Source organism: Lonchura striata, chromosome 1 (genome assembly GCF_050655825.1).
Source record: "Lonchura striata isolate lonStrDom1 chromosome 1, ASM5065582v1, whole genome shotgun sequence".
NCBI lineage: Eukaryota > Metazoa > Chordata > Aves > Passeriformes > Estrildidae > Lonchura > Lonchura striata.
This window is the reverse complement of record NC_140703.1, coordinates 34650375-34665308: the sequence shown is the minus strand read 5'-3', so window position 1 is coordinate 34665308 and position 14934 is coordinate 34650375. Positions and strand designations below refer to the sequence as shown.

General features: G+C 38.9%; 1 protein-coding gene across 16 annotated transcripts in view; it reads left to right on the top strand.

The window, feature by feature from the left end:
* Positions 1–14934, top strand: part of TENM4 (teneurin transmembrane protein 4) — a 1547070-nt gene that overhangs the window by 1372828 nt on the left and 159308 nt on the right. For all 16 annotated transcript variants that reach the window (XM_085592903.1, XM_085592878.1, XM_085592882.1 and 13 more), the window contains one exon: positions 3174–3384. In XM_085592903.1, coding sequence (XP_085449029.1) covers positions 3174–3384 — 211 coding nt within the window. The remainder of the gene's footprint in view (positions 1–3173; positions 3385–14934) is intronic.

Below are 14934 nucleotides of genomic sequence, written 5' to 3'. Positions count from 1 at the left end.
TTGTTATGGTCTATTAGATTTAATCTTTCTAGATCAAATCCTTTTTTAAACTCATTTTAACCTAGGCCAAATTTCAATAAATCATAAATTTTAAGGATAGGTTGTCACTGCTTGCAGAGGGCATTTTTACATTTGTACAGTTTGAATTGATTAAAATGGTATTTTATCAATTATTTCCTTGCTGGCAGTTACTAATTGCCTATAAAAAAATCTTTGAATATATAAAAATGCAATAAAACCCAATCCATTTGTGGCTCAGTGAATATTTACAACTGGTAACTAGTAGCTTAGGAAAGTCATCAACATCTGCAGGAGGATCTTGCAAATATTTATTAAAGAAACCTTTTGGTTTTAGCAGAAAGCCCCAAGTAAGCATAACCCAGTCTGAAGTGGAACAACAGCAGCTCACTGTACCTGAATGCCTTGAAATTTTTCCATCTCAATAAGCTCTAAGTAACTACATCTAGTATATAGCAGGAAGTGAATGCTTGTAAGCACAATCCACAGAACATTTCTTAGATGTCCACTTTACAATGAGTTGTTGCATCCTAGAAGCGTTTCTTCACTTGCAGTCCTGTGATTCTAGAAAACTAATTCAAGCTACCATGGAGATGTCAGCACTTGGTAAGGTGAACTTTACCTATGGTTTCTTAAGTTCTATTTTAAAAATTGAGTCAAGCTGTTGCATCATGCTCAAAAATTAATATGGAAATACTTTAGGTTTTCTCTTACTGTTTTTACCTTCTTCAGTTTGCTTGTTCCTTATTCAAGCTCAAGCTCTGTTGAGACATTCCCAGGACTCAGACACCACAATGATGCCCTCTGTCACTGTCCTGCTCAGCTGTGTCTGGCATGGTCACACTGAGACCTGATAAGGCATCAGCCTAGGCAGTATCTCATGCTCAGAGTGGCTACAGACACCTGGATCCCAAAGTGTCTTTCAAACCAACCACTCACCAGTATCCTTTTAAATCCTTCTGTTGTTTTCATAGAATCATAGAATATGCTGAGTAGGAAGTGACCTGTGATGATCATCTTCAACTCCCGGCCTTGCACAGGAGACCCCAAGAATCACACCCTGTGCCTGAGAGCATTGTCCAAACACTTCTGTGACCACTTCCCTGAGGAACCTGTTCCAGTGTTCACACTCTGAGTGAAAAACTTTTTCCTTTTCCTACCTAAACCACTCCTGACTCAGCTGCAGGCTGTTTCCTCATGTCCTGTCACTGGTCACTACAGAGAAGTAAGAGATGTGTGTCTGCCCCTGCATTCCCGCCAATGAGGCACTTGCAGACTGCCTCAGTCTCCTCCAGCTGAACAGACCAATGACCTTGGCCACTCCTCATGCAACTTCCCCTCCAGAGCCTTCACCATCCTCCTGGCCCTCCTTTGGACACTGTCTAAGCGCTCAATGTTTTGCTTATATTGTGGCACCAAGAACTGCCCCAAGAACTCGAGGTGAGACTGCCCCAGAGCAGAGCAGGACAATCCCCTCCCTTGCCCAGCTGGCAGTGCTGTGTCTGATGCCCCGCAGAGCACAGTTGAAACAGAAATTAACATTTTAAATTACAAGTGTTTAGAATTTATACTTGCCGTTTATTTTTAGATTTTAGATTATTTTTATAATTTTTATATGTCATATTTTTCCAAAACTGAAGCTCTGTCTCTAGTAAAGCTAACTTGGATAGACACCCAAAAGGAATGACCTTTGCAGTGTGGCAGCTTTTATATTCTCAAAAAGACATTTCAGCACCAAATTTGAGATCTGTTACTGAAATATAACCAAAAGAAAATAAAAATTATAGCAATGATCAAAAATAATTTCCTCTAAATAAATAATTAAAAATATGTAATTAAAATAATCTAGGGTTGAATTCTGTCATTTTGCATGCAAGTTATGTCATATATAGCTTATTACTCAAAATGTTCTTAGAAATAAACGCTTCTTTTTTTAACTTATTAGCTTAACTTTTTTAAACTTTTCCTACATAGGAAAGAACATGTAATCAAGTCCTTATCTTAGTTGACTTTGAAGACCATACCAGGCAATTTAATAACAAGCACCCAAATTTTGCTAAAGTGAAAAGGAATAAGCAGCCTAAATATTGGTGCCACAGTCAACTAACACTCAGCAGCCATTCAGTGCAGGAACATTTACGGGTTCAGAAATAAATGATGTTGTTTCTTTGTCTGTTTTAATTTATCCTGCCAAAAAAAAAAATCACAGACTTACCTGATCAGCTGGGTGAGAGAGGCAAAACCAAGTGAAGTCAGGGAATAGAAAAGCTGAATAGTGCCTCAGCTGTTGGATTCTCTTTGCAAGGTGTCCTGGTCATCTAAACACATGATAAAAGTCAGATTAGATAAGGTTCATTTAACATTTATGATGTCTTCTAGGCTTATATCTGCCTCATCCCATTAATATAATACCAGACAACGTACAATTATTGTGGAAAATCAGTAGAAGGTTTCTTTTAAATAGAGAACTAAAGAGAGTTGCAATACTAGTATCAAAGCAAAGCAGTTGTTTAGTTGAAGTTACCCTTGCAGAAAGTAAATGCATCCTTTTGAGGAAAATACCTAGAGCCACTCCTTAAATGGGACTTTTCTATATTATTTATCTCTTTTTCATCTTTATTTTCTATTACCTTTTAACCACTTTTCCTATTGTTTTAAGATAAAACCCTTGTTGGCTAAGCCAAATACTTCTGCAAAACCTCTTCCAGAGTTCACTTTAAAATATTTTTTACTTTTCCCTTGGTGACCTATAGCAACTCCGACAAACAACCCAGTTGGGCTAGATATATTTTTCTGTCTTATTTTCTGTATTAGCCAAGACATAGAAAAAGATAACAAATAAGCTGCTTAGTGTCATATTTACAGTGCAGTTGAGGCATGGTCTCATGTTTTCCTGTCTGTATTTCTACAGAATGAGAACACCTCAGGCAAATATGCTGCAAGTCACCTTCTAAACAAAGATGACATCAAGATTCATATAATTACAGGAAAATATATACTAGCTATTTCCAAAAGGTTTACTTGCAGGTAGTCCAGGAAAGTACTTGAGTTACCAAAGCAAATCCTGCTTATGATGCTTCTGCAGACCCAGAATAAGAGACTAAGCTTGAGGATACCTGATAAACAGACAAACATAAATCCCTCTTATGTTTCAGTTTGACTTTGTTGAGCTCCTTGATGGAAGACGTCTACTGACACAGGAGGCGAGAAGCTTGGAAGGACCTCAGCGGCAGCACAGAACTTTTGTGCCCTTGGCCAGCCACGAGACAGGATTTATCCAGTATTTAGATTCAGGAATATGGCATTTAGCCTTCTACAATGATGGCAAGGAATCGGAAGTGGTTTCTTTTCTTACTACTGCTATTGGTAAGGATTTCCTGTATTATTCCTGAACTCCTAAGTATGCCTTGGGGCCAGGTATTAACTCATGTACTCGAATTGCACGATGGCTGTGTGTGGCTTTGGAGAAAATGCTTGGAGGGGATTTTATTTAGCAATATGCTGAATACTGTTAGACCCTAAATGTTGAGTAAGTATTTTGTAGGTCTTTTAAGTAACTATAACCATAACGAGACTCTGCACAGTGCCAAACTTGGATTACAAGTTGGAAAATCCTTGCTTTATTTTCTTTATTTGATTTTCATTTTATTTAGTTGACTTTTGTTGGTTTTGTTCAATTTTTTTGTTTGTTTGATAGGCTTTTTTCTCTTTCTAGAGCAGAGGTGTAGGAGTGATTGAAGAACAGAGAGTAGCACCATTCCACAGTTCTGTGGGACAGACAGTTCTGCCATTGAACACCATCAAAATCCCTCAAGCTGGAGTTCAGGCAGAGCATTGGGCTTAAAACTTCAATAAAGTGCACTGTAAGCTTTGGTAGTAGCAATCATAGTAACAGGAATCCTTGCTCACATAAAGAAGATGAGATTGCTTAAGAATAACAAATTAACTAAATAGGTCTTCTGACTTCTCTGGCAGTAAAATGCCCTGTCAGTTCAGCTCACAGGCATGGATTTGTTGCTGTCCAAAGAGGAGAAGATGCTGCCAGTGGGTGCCTGACACTTGAGTATTCCTCAGTGAGGAATACTTAATATTCTTCTCCCTGAGTATTCTTCTTCTACCCTGTAAATATCTAAATCTGTTTCTGATTCAGTAATATTTAATTTTAAAATTGATTGACCTGCTTAAAGTCTTCGTATACCAAAATTCATTTGGTTGTAATTTAAAGATTTGTCCATAAAACTAGCACTCGGCTTTCTTCTGACCACAGTGTTTAATGGACTTTTTTTCTTTGCAGAAAAAAGCAGACTCATTCCAAAGCTGCCATTAATCCCTCTCCCAACAGAGGCATTGGTGTTGAGTCTCAGCTGTCTGCAGTAGTTACCTAAGAGCTATGGGCTTAATTTATCTTGGCAGGTTAATTAAAAAGTTTAGGTCTTACTAAAGCAAAGTCATTAACATCTCAATATTCCATTTTAGCACTAAAGTTTATCTAATGCAGAAATGGAAACTGCTGTAATGCTATGTTTTAAATTTAAAACCTGAAGATGTGATTTTCTGTCTTGTTTGCAGCTGAGCAACACTAGAGGTAGTTACTTCTAAATGTATATTAGCTTATGAAATTGAAGTCTTACTCTATAGAATGCAGATTTACTTCCATTTAGTTTACTTTAGTAATTTGATTTTTTACTTACAGCAACTACAGAAGCTTAAGATATTCTTCTGAAGGCAGCTTTTTTTCCTTGACTAAGAATGTCTTCAGTTTGAAATTTCCCATTACAGGGAAGAAATCAGTAAAGCTCTAACAGCAGAAAACACGTTTAAACTGTTGCTACTTATTCTTGTTATCATAGTGATGCTTAAGTGTTCTAGCCAGACTTTTCTCTTGGCCTCATTGCACTAATATAGGGAAAAATAAGAAGAAAAATAAAAGAAAATAATCATTCTTAATTGACTGCATGATAAACAGAACAGTCCACGATATGGAGCCCATGATATATTTGATATAACCCCTGCTGACCTTGAATCATTCAGGGTTTATGTGATTCAGAAAAAAAGGAAGTTTCCTTTGCTGAACAGATGGGATTCACTTTTTCCATTAGTAGCTGCATATCAACACAAAGCTGTAGCGTAAAAAAACCTGTTTAAGTACAATCTATGCATTTTGAAACAGACTTAAGTAAAATTTTTAGGTAGGAAAATATGACTTCTTGGCTAGAATTTGTCCAGACAAGTGCAGCATTTGTATAAGTATCATAAAAACCACTGTAGTAGGCGTAACAAGTTAGTACCTTTCTTCTCAGTGTAGTTTTCAACAACTTGTTTAAAAAAAACCAAAAAACTAAGCAGTCAGGTGTTTCGTATAACTCTAATGCTTGAGAACCTTTCTAGTATATTCATGAAGTCTTTAAAGACATGGTTGCTAGATTGTAAGTACATAAGTACTGTGGTACAGTAGTGTTACTATTTTTTTTCACTGCCCAAGTAAAGAGGATAAAGAAACCTGACGATGCTTATGAACCAGTGTGTAAAGTTGCAACACCAAACAAATAAATCAAGTCACACATGATGGGAGCCTTAGATCTGTTTGTGCAGGGTGAGGAACCTTCAAAGGAGTTGTGTTGACTGTCAGAGGTAAGCTGCCATTTCATTTGATTCCTGTGGCAAGACCACCTAAAGAATCTCCCTTTATTATTCCACTAACACAGGGCTTACAGTAAGAGTGAGTTTGAAAAGTATAGCTGTAATGCAGGAAGAAGTAGGATCCAATGATCTGAGAAGAGCAACCAGCAGCCTAGAACTCCAGAATTCTGATTGATGTGTTAATTCTGCTCCAGCCTATGCTTATGCTTCAGCTGCTCACTGTGTAAAACTGAGGAGAGTGACATTTCTCTGGAGATGCTGTGAGGGTGATGGAACTGCTGGGAAAATGAATGAAGCATTAATTAATAATCACAGATAGTAGTAGAAAGCACAAAATTGATAATGGTGATCATAATGATAAGTTCATAAAGCCAAACTGTGCAGTCATTGCTTCAGGCAAACATCCCCTGTGAGTGAGGACTCAACAAAATAAATGGCAATAGCTTTTGCTTCAGCAATAAACATGTTGGATGGAAAGAGTGCTGCTTTTCCAAGTCTTATCTGCTATGTTTCTACAGACTGAGCTGTTCAGAGCCAGCAAATCATTGCAGGCTCTGTATGACAATATCAACTGCAATTACTGTGCAGCGCTTGCCTGGAATGATTTGGCTTCCATTATTCTAGTGAAAACTGGAGAAAAATGGAAAAAGGCATCTGTATTCCCAGTTTGATAACACACAGTTAATTTCATAAATTGAGAGACTGTCCCTTATACAGCTTTGGAATGTGATAAAGCTATAACTAAATCCACTCAAGACCATTAGCATAGATTTTGAGGGCAGGAGATGGCAACTTGGCCTGTTTTCTAAATGGCTGTGGAATCATCATCACTGAATGGCTAGGTGTTGTCAAAATGTGTGCCTGTTACATGCACTGAATGGAAACCTGGGGAGAATATAGCCTTGTAATGCCTGTCAGAGCTTATACTTCTGAATAGTACAGGAAATTCAGTTGGAGGGAAAAAGATTATTCTGGAAAAGTTTTCAGCTTTTAATGGCATTGTTATATCCCATTCTTCCAAATTACAGTTCATTACATTATAAAGGAATGGACAGTCAAGGTTTCTCAGTAATAAATTAATCTTTTTGTAAATTACATTGGTGGCACTTTCTGAAATTCTAATAGAAACACTTCTTTGAGAAGCACCTTGTGGATTCACAATCTATGATCTGCCTGATAGTGGTAATATATTTAGAGCAATCTTGTCTAGTGAAGCAAAATAGTAGGCTGAGGAATCAGCTGGAATCAGTACATCTGAGACAGAGATTCTGGCCGAAAGTCTGCTCAGTAGAAGCAAGAAACATCTGAGAACCCTGAAAAGAGCATCTGTGGAGTCAAAGTGTTATCCAGCAGCTGTTACTGCTGAGCTCAGGCAGTCTCAACTGTGCAGGGCTATTGAGAAATCAAAAGGAAAAGCAAAATCAATTGTCTGTGAGAGGAAAGCATTGCTGTTTACCAGATTGTCACCCAGCAAGCAACAGGAAACACATGCAGAACACCCGGTATAGGATGCAAGGTTTTATCTCATTCCTATCTTCTACATGAGACAATGGTTAGGAAAAGGGCCATTCTTTCTGCTCCCTCTACCATCTGTAAAAAAAACCCTGCTGTAAGTAGTTTCTTCCACTGAAGTGCAAGACAAGCTCCAGTTTGATTTATAAGGGGCTGCCAGCACAGCAGGCACCTGGCAATACACACCAGAAGGCACGTGCCCTTCCTGCAATAGCCCAGAATGGAACCTACCCAAGGACAGCACTTGGCACTCGGGAATGGTACCTGCAGAGGAGCACTTCACAGTGGGACTGAGCTCAGAGGAGAAATTGCAGGGCACAGAGACAAGCATGGGACTGGGAACCCTCCTTGAGTGAGAGATGACAAGAATGGCTTCCTTAGCATTGAGTGAATGTGCCTTTGTGTTTACCTTGTTCTTAGCAAAGGGAAAAGAAAGCATCTGAGTAGCTTAGATTTGCTCCCCTTGCTTTTGCTGCTTATGTGTAAGCTAACTTAAACTTTAGCAATTTCCACTTTAGAGAGGGATACAGAAGTGTGATCCACTTACAGCTACAAAGCCATTTGTGTTATTTACACTTACATTTCTAATGTCTGGAAAAATCTAAATTGGTTTCATGTAAATATTGAGGAGTCAAGATACTGTGCAGAGTAACATGGGATGTGATCTGTTCTGGCTTGCACTTTCCTTTTAGCTCCTTAATGCTGCAGTTACTTGACTTAAAAGTCCCCCATGTACTATTAGATCTTCAGGACTCTGAAGGAGGAAAAGTGATTTTAATGTCCCAGCTACCCTTTTCTGAACTTCTCCTTAGGCTAAAGAGGCTGAAAGTTCAGCAAGTACTTTGCTGAATCAGAACTCCTTAACTGCTAATGAGACACCAGCTGCTTTGTGGGAGAGCTCTGTTCTCTCCCCTGTTGCATGAGTATGGTCATCTTAGCCCTTCTGTTTCAGAGAGGGACATGGGGCACTTCCATATCGTGGTAACCCTCTGCAGATAATTAGTTAGTAACCCATTCCTGCCCACACTCACAGCTCTTTTTTTGCTCTGCACAGAAAAAGAAATACAGCAATATGAGAACTGTGCCAGAAAGGAAAATCACCTAATTTTTGATGTTATTGATCTCTGTGCTACAAAATAATAGCAGAGCTTTGCAGGTTCTTCAAATAGTTTTTTCGACTTTGGCTCTGTATGCCCCCCTACAAGCAGACATCCAATGCTGTCAGATGGGTGATGCTTTTTTAAATTGCTGTCTTGTTGCTGCCAACCCTTTTTTTGATGCTTTGTTTCCTGCTTTCCGCTCTTACCTAGCTTCTCTGAGTGTGGCCAAGCTCATAGGTCTCAGGTAGTATTTAGAAAAGATACAGTCACTCAACTCATGTAGAAAGCAAAAAATGCATTTATGAGTCCCTGCCAGACCATGTTAGGTTTTTCTTTCCTTGTGTATTTCATCTCATGAATGACATTTTACTGACAGGTCTGCTTGGCTGAAAATGCTTATCCTCAGAGCCAGGTTCAGGTTATGCTGTAGCACTGCAAGGTGTCATCCTCCAAACATCCAGCTGGCCACAGAGTGTGAGCTCCTCTGTGAGAATTTAACTCAGTCCATATAGAAGATTGGCAAGAAGACAGGAGATTGGCCTCTCCATCCTAACCAAATCCAGCCCAGTCTGACATGGTGAGACAGAAATGTGGGGTGAACTCCTCTGCCTGAGCTTTGTGAGCTGCAGGAATTCCCCACTCCAAGCCGGTGTCGTAGTGTGCTTGGTGAGATTTCACTTTCATCCAGCCCATGTGTAAATCTAGTCTGTTCTCTTTATAGGGCTTAATAAAAAGCAAACATGGGCTGTGCCTGGATTTGGAAATGGAAAGAGGGCTGTGCAGAGGTGAAACTTTTTCACATTAGCTTGCACTGCTCATATCCAGAGTTTGTTTGCTGTTCTCAGTAAAACAGTGATGATGATTTTGGATAGATAGTGATACAGCCCTTAAAACTTTAACAGCTGAAAGTCAACAGCAGCTTTATCAGTGCACCCTTAATCTTTTCATGTTTTTTCCTCAAAACTGATGAAAAGCCTTATTTCCCAGTGAAGTGAGCCAAGAGGCTGAACATGTTCCAGTGTTGGAGTTTATCTCTGTGTCTGCCTTTTCAGACGACTCCTAAGAGATCGAACATTCCTCTTGGTTCTTAAATCCCTTTCAGCTTCAGTCAGTAATATTTGTACATGATCCTATGGTACACTGCTCCCTAAATGTTAACTGCAGCTTTCTGCCTGCTGCTTAGATCTACAACACTTCCAAGGAACAGGAAGTCAGACCAATTGTTTCAAATCTAGATGTTACTTGTAATGACCTTTTTTCTCTCTGCAAGTGTATGAAACAATTCTTGCATAATAACCCCTCTTCCCAAGCCATAATGGCAGGCAAAATTATTATTTCAGGATTTTACTATTCAAGATGTAAGGCATCTCTAATAAAGAGTAAATTAGGACATGTCTGAAAGATAATTAAATAATAAGAAGCCTATAAAGGTCAGATGCTTGGCTGTGAAAACTTCCACAGCCACTACTTCTGTGTAGAGTGTGTCTCTTCACTGATGATCAGTGAATAAGAGCTAGCAAGAGAAAATTAAAATGTGTAAAACTAGCTTAGTTTTAAACCAGAGATGCAACAATTTATTTAATGTTAGACTTGAACTTTATCTTTTTATTTTGATTTCTATATGTACACACCTCTTTCAACAGATGTTAAAATTACAAGTGATACCTTAAGTGGGCAAAATAGAAAAATGGTCAGGTACTTTCATTTATATTGTTGTATAAAAGAAATTAGGCCATGCTTCTAAAGACTGCTTGGATGCCAGTAAGCATTCATCTCTGTAGAAGTTAGATGTCTGAGTGTCTTTAATGTTCCAGACTTTTTCTGGTTTTAATCATGCTTTAAAGTGGTAGAAAAATGAAGGTAGATTTGTCTTTTTGAAAAGCTTTGCCTACATCTGTACTTACATAGACTGGTAGCATTGAACTTGCATGTTTGTGTGCTGTGTTCAGGCAGGCAAGTTCTCTTGATCTGACAGACCTTGTACAAAAGGTTTCTTGATTGGGGGATCTATTTTAGTTTTTGGGTCAAGAAAAGGTTTATTTATTGCTGAAGTTTATGCCTTCTTTTTTTCTTTCTCTCTTTCTTTCTGTCCTTCTTTCTTTCTCTCTCTCTCTCTTTCTCTCTCTCTTTCTCTCTCTCTTTCTCTCTCTCTTTCTCTCTCTCTTTCTCTCTCTCTTTCTCTCTCTCTTTCTCTCTCTCTTTCTCTCTTTCTCTCTCTCTTTCTCTCTCTCTCTCTCTCTCTCTCTCTCTCTCTCTTTCTCTCTCTCTCTTTCTTTCTCTCTCTCTTTCTCTCTCTCTTTCTCTCTTTCTTTCTCTCTTTCTCTCTTTCTTTCTCTCTTTCTTCCTCTCTTTCTTTCTTTCTTTTTTGTTATTTCTTTCTCTTTCTTTCTTTCGTTATTTCTGTCCCTGTGTTTTTCTGTTCACTTTTTTTCAGAAGAGCAGAATTCTGCCTTAATAACATGGCATGTGAGTGCTGTCTGAGCGGTTCTGGAGAAATGTGTAAAATGGTGCATATGGTTTTTGTTTTTACACTTTTGTATATAGCTCTTTCCACGCAGCCCAGACTGCGGGCTAATGTAAGCACAGCTTGTTTTATTCCTGTCGTATTACCAAGCTGCTAGAGCAGCTTTGTGCATGCTTTTCTTTCCATGAATGCTCCCCTGCTAAAGCACAGAAATAAGGTTGTGGGAGTTACTCGTCTGCTTTGGCAAACAAAAAGAAAACTCTTTCTGTACTAGAACAACAGACACTTTAAAGCCTCACTTTTCCAAAGGCTGTATTCACGTGTACATACTTGCATGCAAGACCACAAAAACCAGAAGCCAACAACATCAACGTCTCAGGAGTCACTGGACCAATCTTCATTTTACATGAGGGCCAAGCAGATGAGAAGGACATGGTTTGTGCAGTCACTCCTGGCACACGTTGACTTTTTATATGATAACAGTTGGTTTGTATATTAGATGTGTGACTGCTTTCTTTTGCTGAGTGCTCCAAAATCTCATAAAAATTTCATAGATTATCTTAAACTGATTTCTAGACAGAGGCTCTGAGAAGGAGCAAGATTTGACCACATATGTGCAGTGAGTCTGCAAGGGGCAGGAACACAGCCATAAGTACTGTTTTTTGTCTGGCCCTGACAGAAGACCACCTAGAGTTCAATGCAGCTTCCTGAGCACAGGCCTTTGGTGGCACCTGAGATGCCTCAGAGAACTTGGGATATCTCTCCGGGGCGGGGGTGAGACTGACATAGAACCTGGAGGGGAGTCAGGCTTTTGTGTAGCAGTGGCTGCAGGCCAGGCATCCTGCTTGAGAGCATGTCCTAGCACCAGGCACTTACTTAACTGAACCTCACATATCAGTCATTCCAGCCACTACATCCTAGGTTATCAGGCTGGATATATTAACTAAAGACTTGGTGTAAAATGAAATGTATGTTTTTATGCATCCAAAATTACAACATTGCCAAGGCTTCATGGCATTTGTTTGACCAAAAGAGATTACATTTGTAGTTCTCAGTGTGTGTATGCAAGAATGGTTTGGGTTTTTTCCTCCTGTAATACACCAACTTAAAATACCATTTAAAAGGAAACTCAAGGCCAGATTTAGCCTTGCCCTGAGCTATGACAGCAGATAATGTAATGTACTGAACGTGTAGTAACTTCACTCTTGCTAGTGCAGCTCCAGAAGTTGAACCCTGAAGGCTGAATAATTGTTGTTTCCTGTATTAGTTTGTAACAATTTATGAGAGTGGGAAGGAACAAAAAAAAATTCTTTGCAATCCCCTGGGCAAGTAGGAGATATGAGAGTTTCATCTACTGGAGTAAAATTCAGGTTTAAAAATATTCCAACTGCAAAAAAGGGAATCTAGGAAGAAAATAACTGTTCACAGTGTGTCTTTCTAGATTTCCACAGCCATGCCACAGTTATGTTACAAGTATGGATGAAAGTCTTATTGTGCTTGGAAGCTGCATTGTAGAAGGAAAAATTAGAAGGTTTCAGTCCAACAACTACTCTTTGTTTAAAATCATTCACTATTTTTTTTTTCCCCAGGTAACTTCTAACCTGTGGTCCCATTTCAAGTGCTTTGGAACAGAGAGTGTTTTTAGATGGTCAATGTAGATTCCTTAAGAACTGTATTTCAAGACCCTTGTGTGATTTTACCATTGCTCACATTGTAAGGAAACAGTGTTCCCTGTTTGGCCCTATGGACAGTAAAAATACATTAGCAGGATTTTCTGAAATTTGGTGAAGACAAGGGAGATTTTTCCATCAAGTTAAATGGTCATATACATCGACAAATGCCCAAGTGCTTTTGAAATCCCTTTACACTTTATGCCTTCAGCCATCTGAGAGGTTCAGATTCTAAGGCATTCTGCCCTGGAAAGATTTCTTCTTAATAAGGAAATAGTAAGAGAAAGGAATGAATCAGGGAGATAAAGTTCTCTCTCAAAGAGCAGCCCAAATTCAGACCAAATGTGGCAAAGGTTTCTGAAATGATCAGGCTTCTTCTCTTCTTTATTTACTCCCTGACTATTCCCACTTGGTCCCTCTTTCGGTAGAACAGAAGTTCAAAATAGGACAGAAAAAAATCTGACTTTTTAGTATTTCCAGCTGGGGCTGAAGTCAAATGTGCTTGAAATAGTGTGAGAAAGACTGATATGATTTTGGTGAGAGCTGTTTGAGTACCTGGATATGAATCTCAAACCAGGCCTAAAAACCAAAGTATAGACAGCTCAAAGGAAAATGTGCTCACATGATGTACTGTGAAATTTGGCAAAATCAGCAGCTCTTGATTTAAATAAGCAACCCAACTGCCTCTGAGCACCAAACCTTCTGTGCTTCACTATCACCTTGTAAAATGGCCCAGCCTGTAAAGTCACTTCTAGCAGGGGCAGGTGTCTATTGTCAGTACCCTCATGGAGATGGGGATGTATCTGCACTTGCAAATTGCTTTTTTAAAACATTCTTACAGAAAAAAGAGGAGGGAGAATAACATGCAATTCAATATTGTGGTTACTGTCCTCTCTCACTTTCCAGATTCAGGAGTGATTTAAAGAGCTGTTTAATGGACTGCCTGCTTGTTGCCCTTTTCCTAATTTAGCATCCTTATACCTGCATGTGAAGATTAGAGTTCCACTGGGATGTGAGAGCAAAACAGGGTTATATGCATGGATCCTTAATTAAAACAGACCTCCCAGCCTTACGAAAAACAAAAAAATATCAAAATTTTGCGCAATATCAACCGGCATTAGCAGTATCAGCATCACGCTAGGTGCCCTCCAGAAGAGGAAACTGAAAGAGCACTCAAAAATAATGACTGAGTTTCCATGATGATGTCAAGACTTTCACATCTCAGGCTTTCAGGTGTGGATTACTTGAGCTAAAAGTATAAAAGCTATACAAAATAAAAATGAAGCAGAAAATTTGAAATCTCAGCAGGTGATGATGTACTATAAGAAGGAACCAGTCCTTTAAAGCTTCATCTAGGGAAGGAAGAGGAGGAACAAGGGAATACCAGACCTAGCATTTCCACATTTCCTTTGTTTTCAGGGTGTTTTCTTTCCCCTTACTTTTTTTTTTTCCCCTTTTTTTTTTTTTTTTTTTGGCTCATAGTGTTGGGTCTGATGCTTGAAGACATCTGAAACCTGCTTATCCCCTCTCACCTCTTTGTCTGCCTTGGCATTGTTATCACAATTACAAGGGCAGGTGACAGTTCTCTAGGCTTTGAATCCAGCCTCTCCTGCAGTGAAATTCAATCAAATAGCATCATTTTTTTGAAAAATAAACCAGACTGAAAGCTCTGCAACTGGGAAGTAAATTAAATGTGTTCACAGAGCTTCAGAATCCTCTTTGCCTTTCATGTTATACTGCTTGACTTCCTATTAAAATTATTGCTAACGTAGTCGGGGCAGTGACAAGGAGCATTTTTGTGAAAGAGAGATGTTATTGCAATGAACTTGTAGGTGTCAGCTTTATCCTGGACAAGCAGGTCTGGGAAGAATCCTGTGTAGCTTTCTAAGGTTGCTCTAGTGCAGCAAGCAGTAAAGTGAAATAATGTGATGTCCCTTCACTCTCCCAAGCGATATAATTCAATGTACAGTGAGTGAATGCTGGGCAGTCCTCATGGCCCTTTTGTACTGATGTGGCTGACAGAAGATTTCAAGGTCAGATATGAACCATGGAATCTCCCTGCTTGCTGCCTTGCTCCCTGTGCCTTCCCACCCTCCCTGCAAAACATTCTTGTTAGCCAGGGGCTCACAACTAGGCAGAAAATTGATCAGTGGACAGTTACGAACAATATATTTCTGTGTGACAATAAATATATGTATTTGTTTGATATATTAAACAATTCTATTTTAATTATTTGATTTACCTCCTTTTTTACTTTACTTGCTATTTTTGAATTAATGTGTCATTGTATAGAGATAGTCAACATTTATTAGGAAAGGGTAAAAAAATTTTATTGTGCCAATTAGTATGTATGCAATATCTTCCTGGGCTGGTAGATGAGTAGCTGTGGCAATTTATTTTAGGCTGAGCATCTACATATGTCTTCTCACCAGCACTGAACAAAAGATTTTGAGGCCATTTTTATGTAGTGGTGGAGTAGACTACTAGTTGAAGGGACCAGACAGGATACTTAAAAAAACCCTGCTCTTTT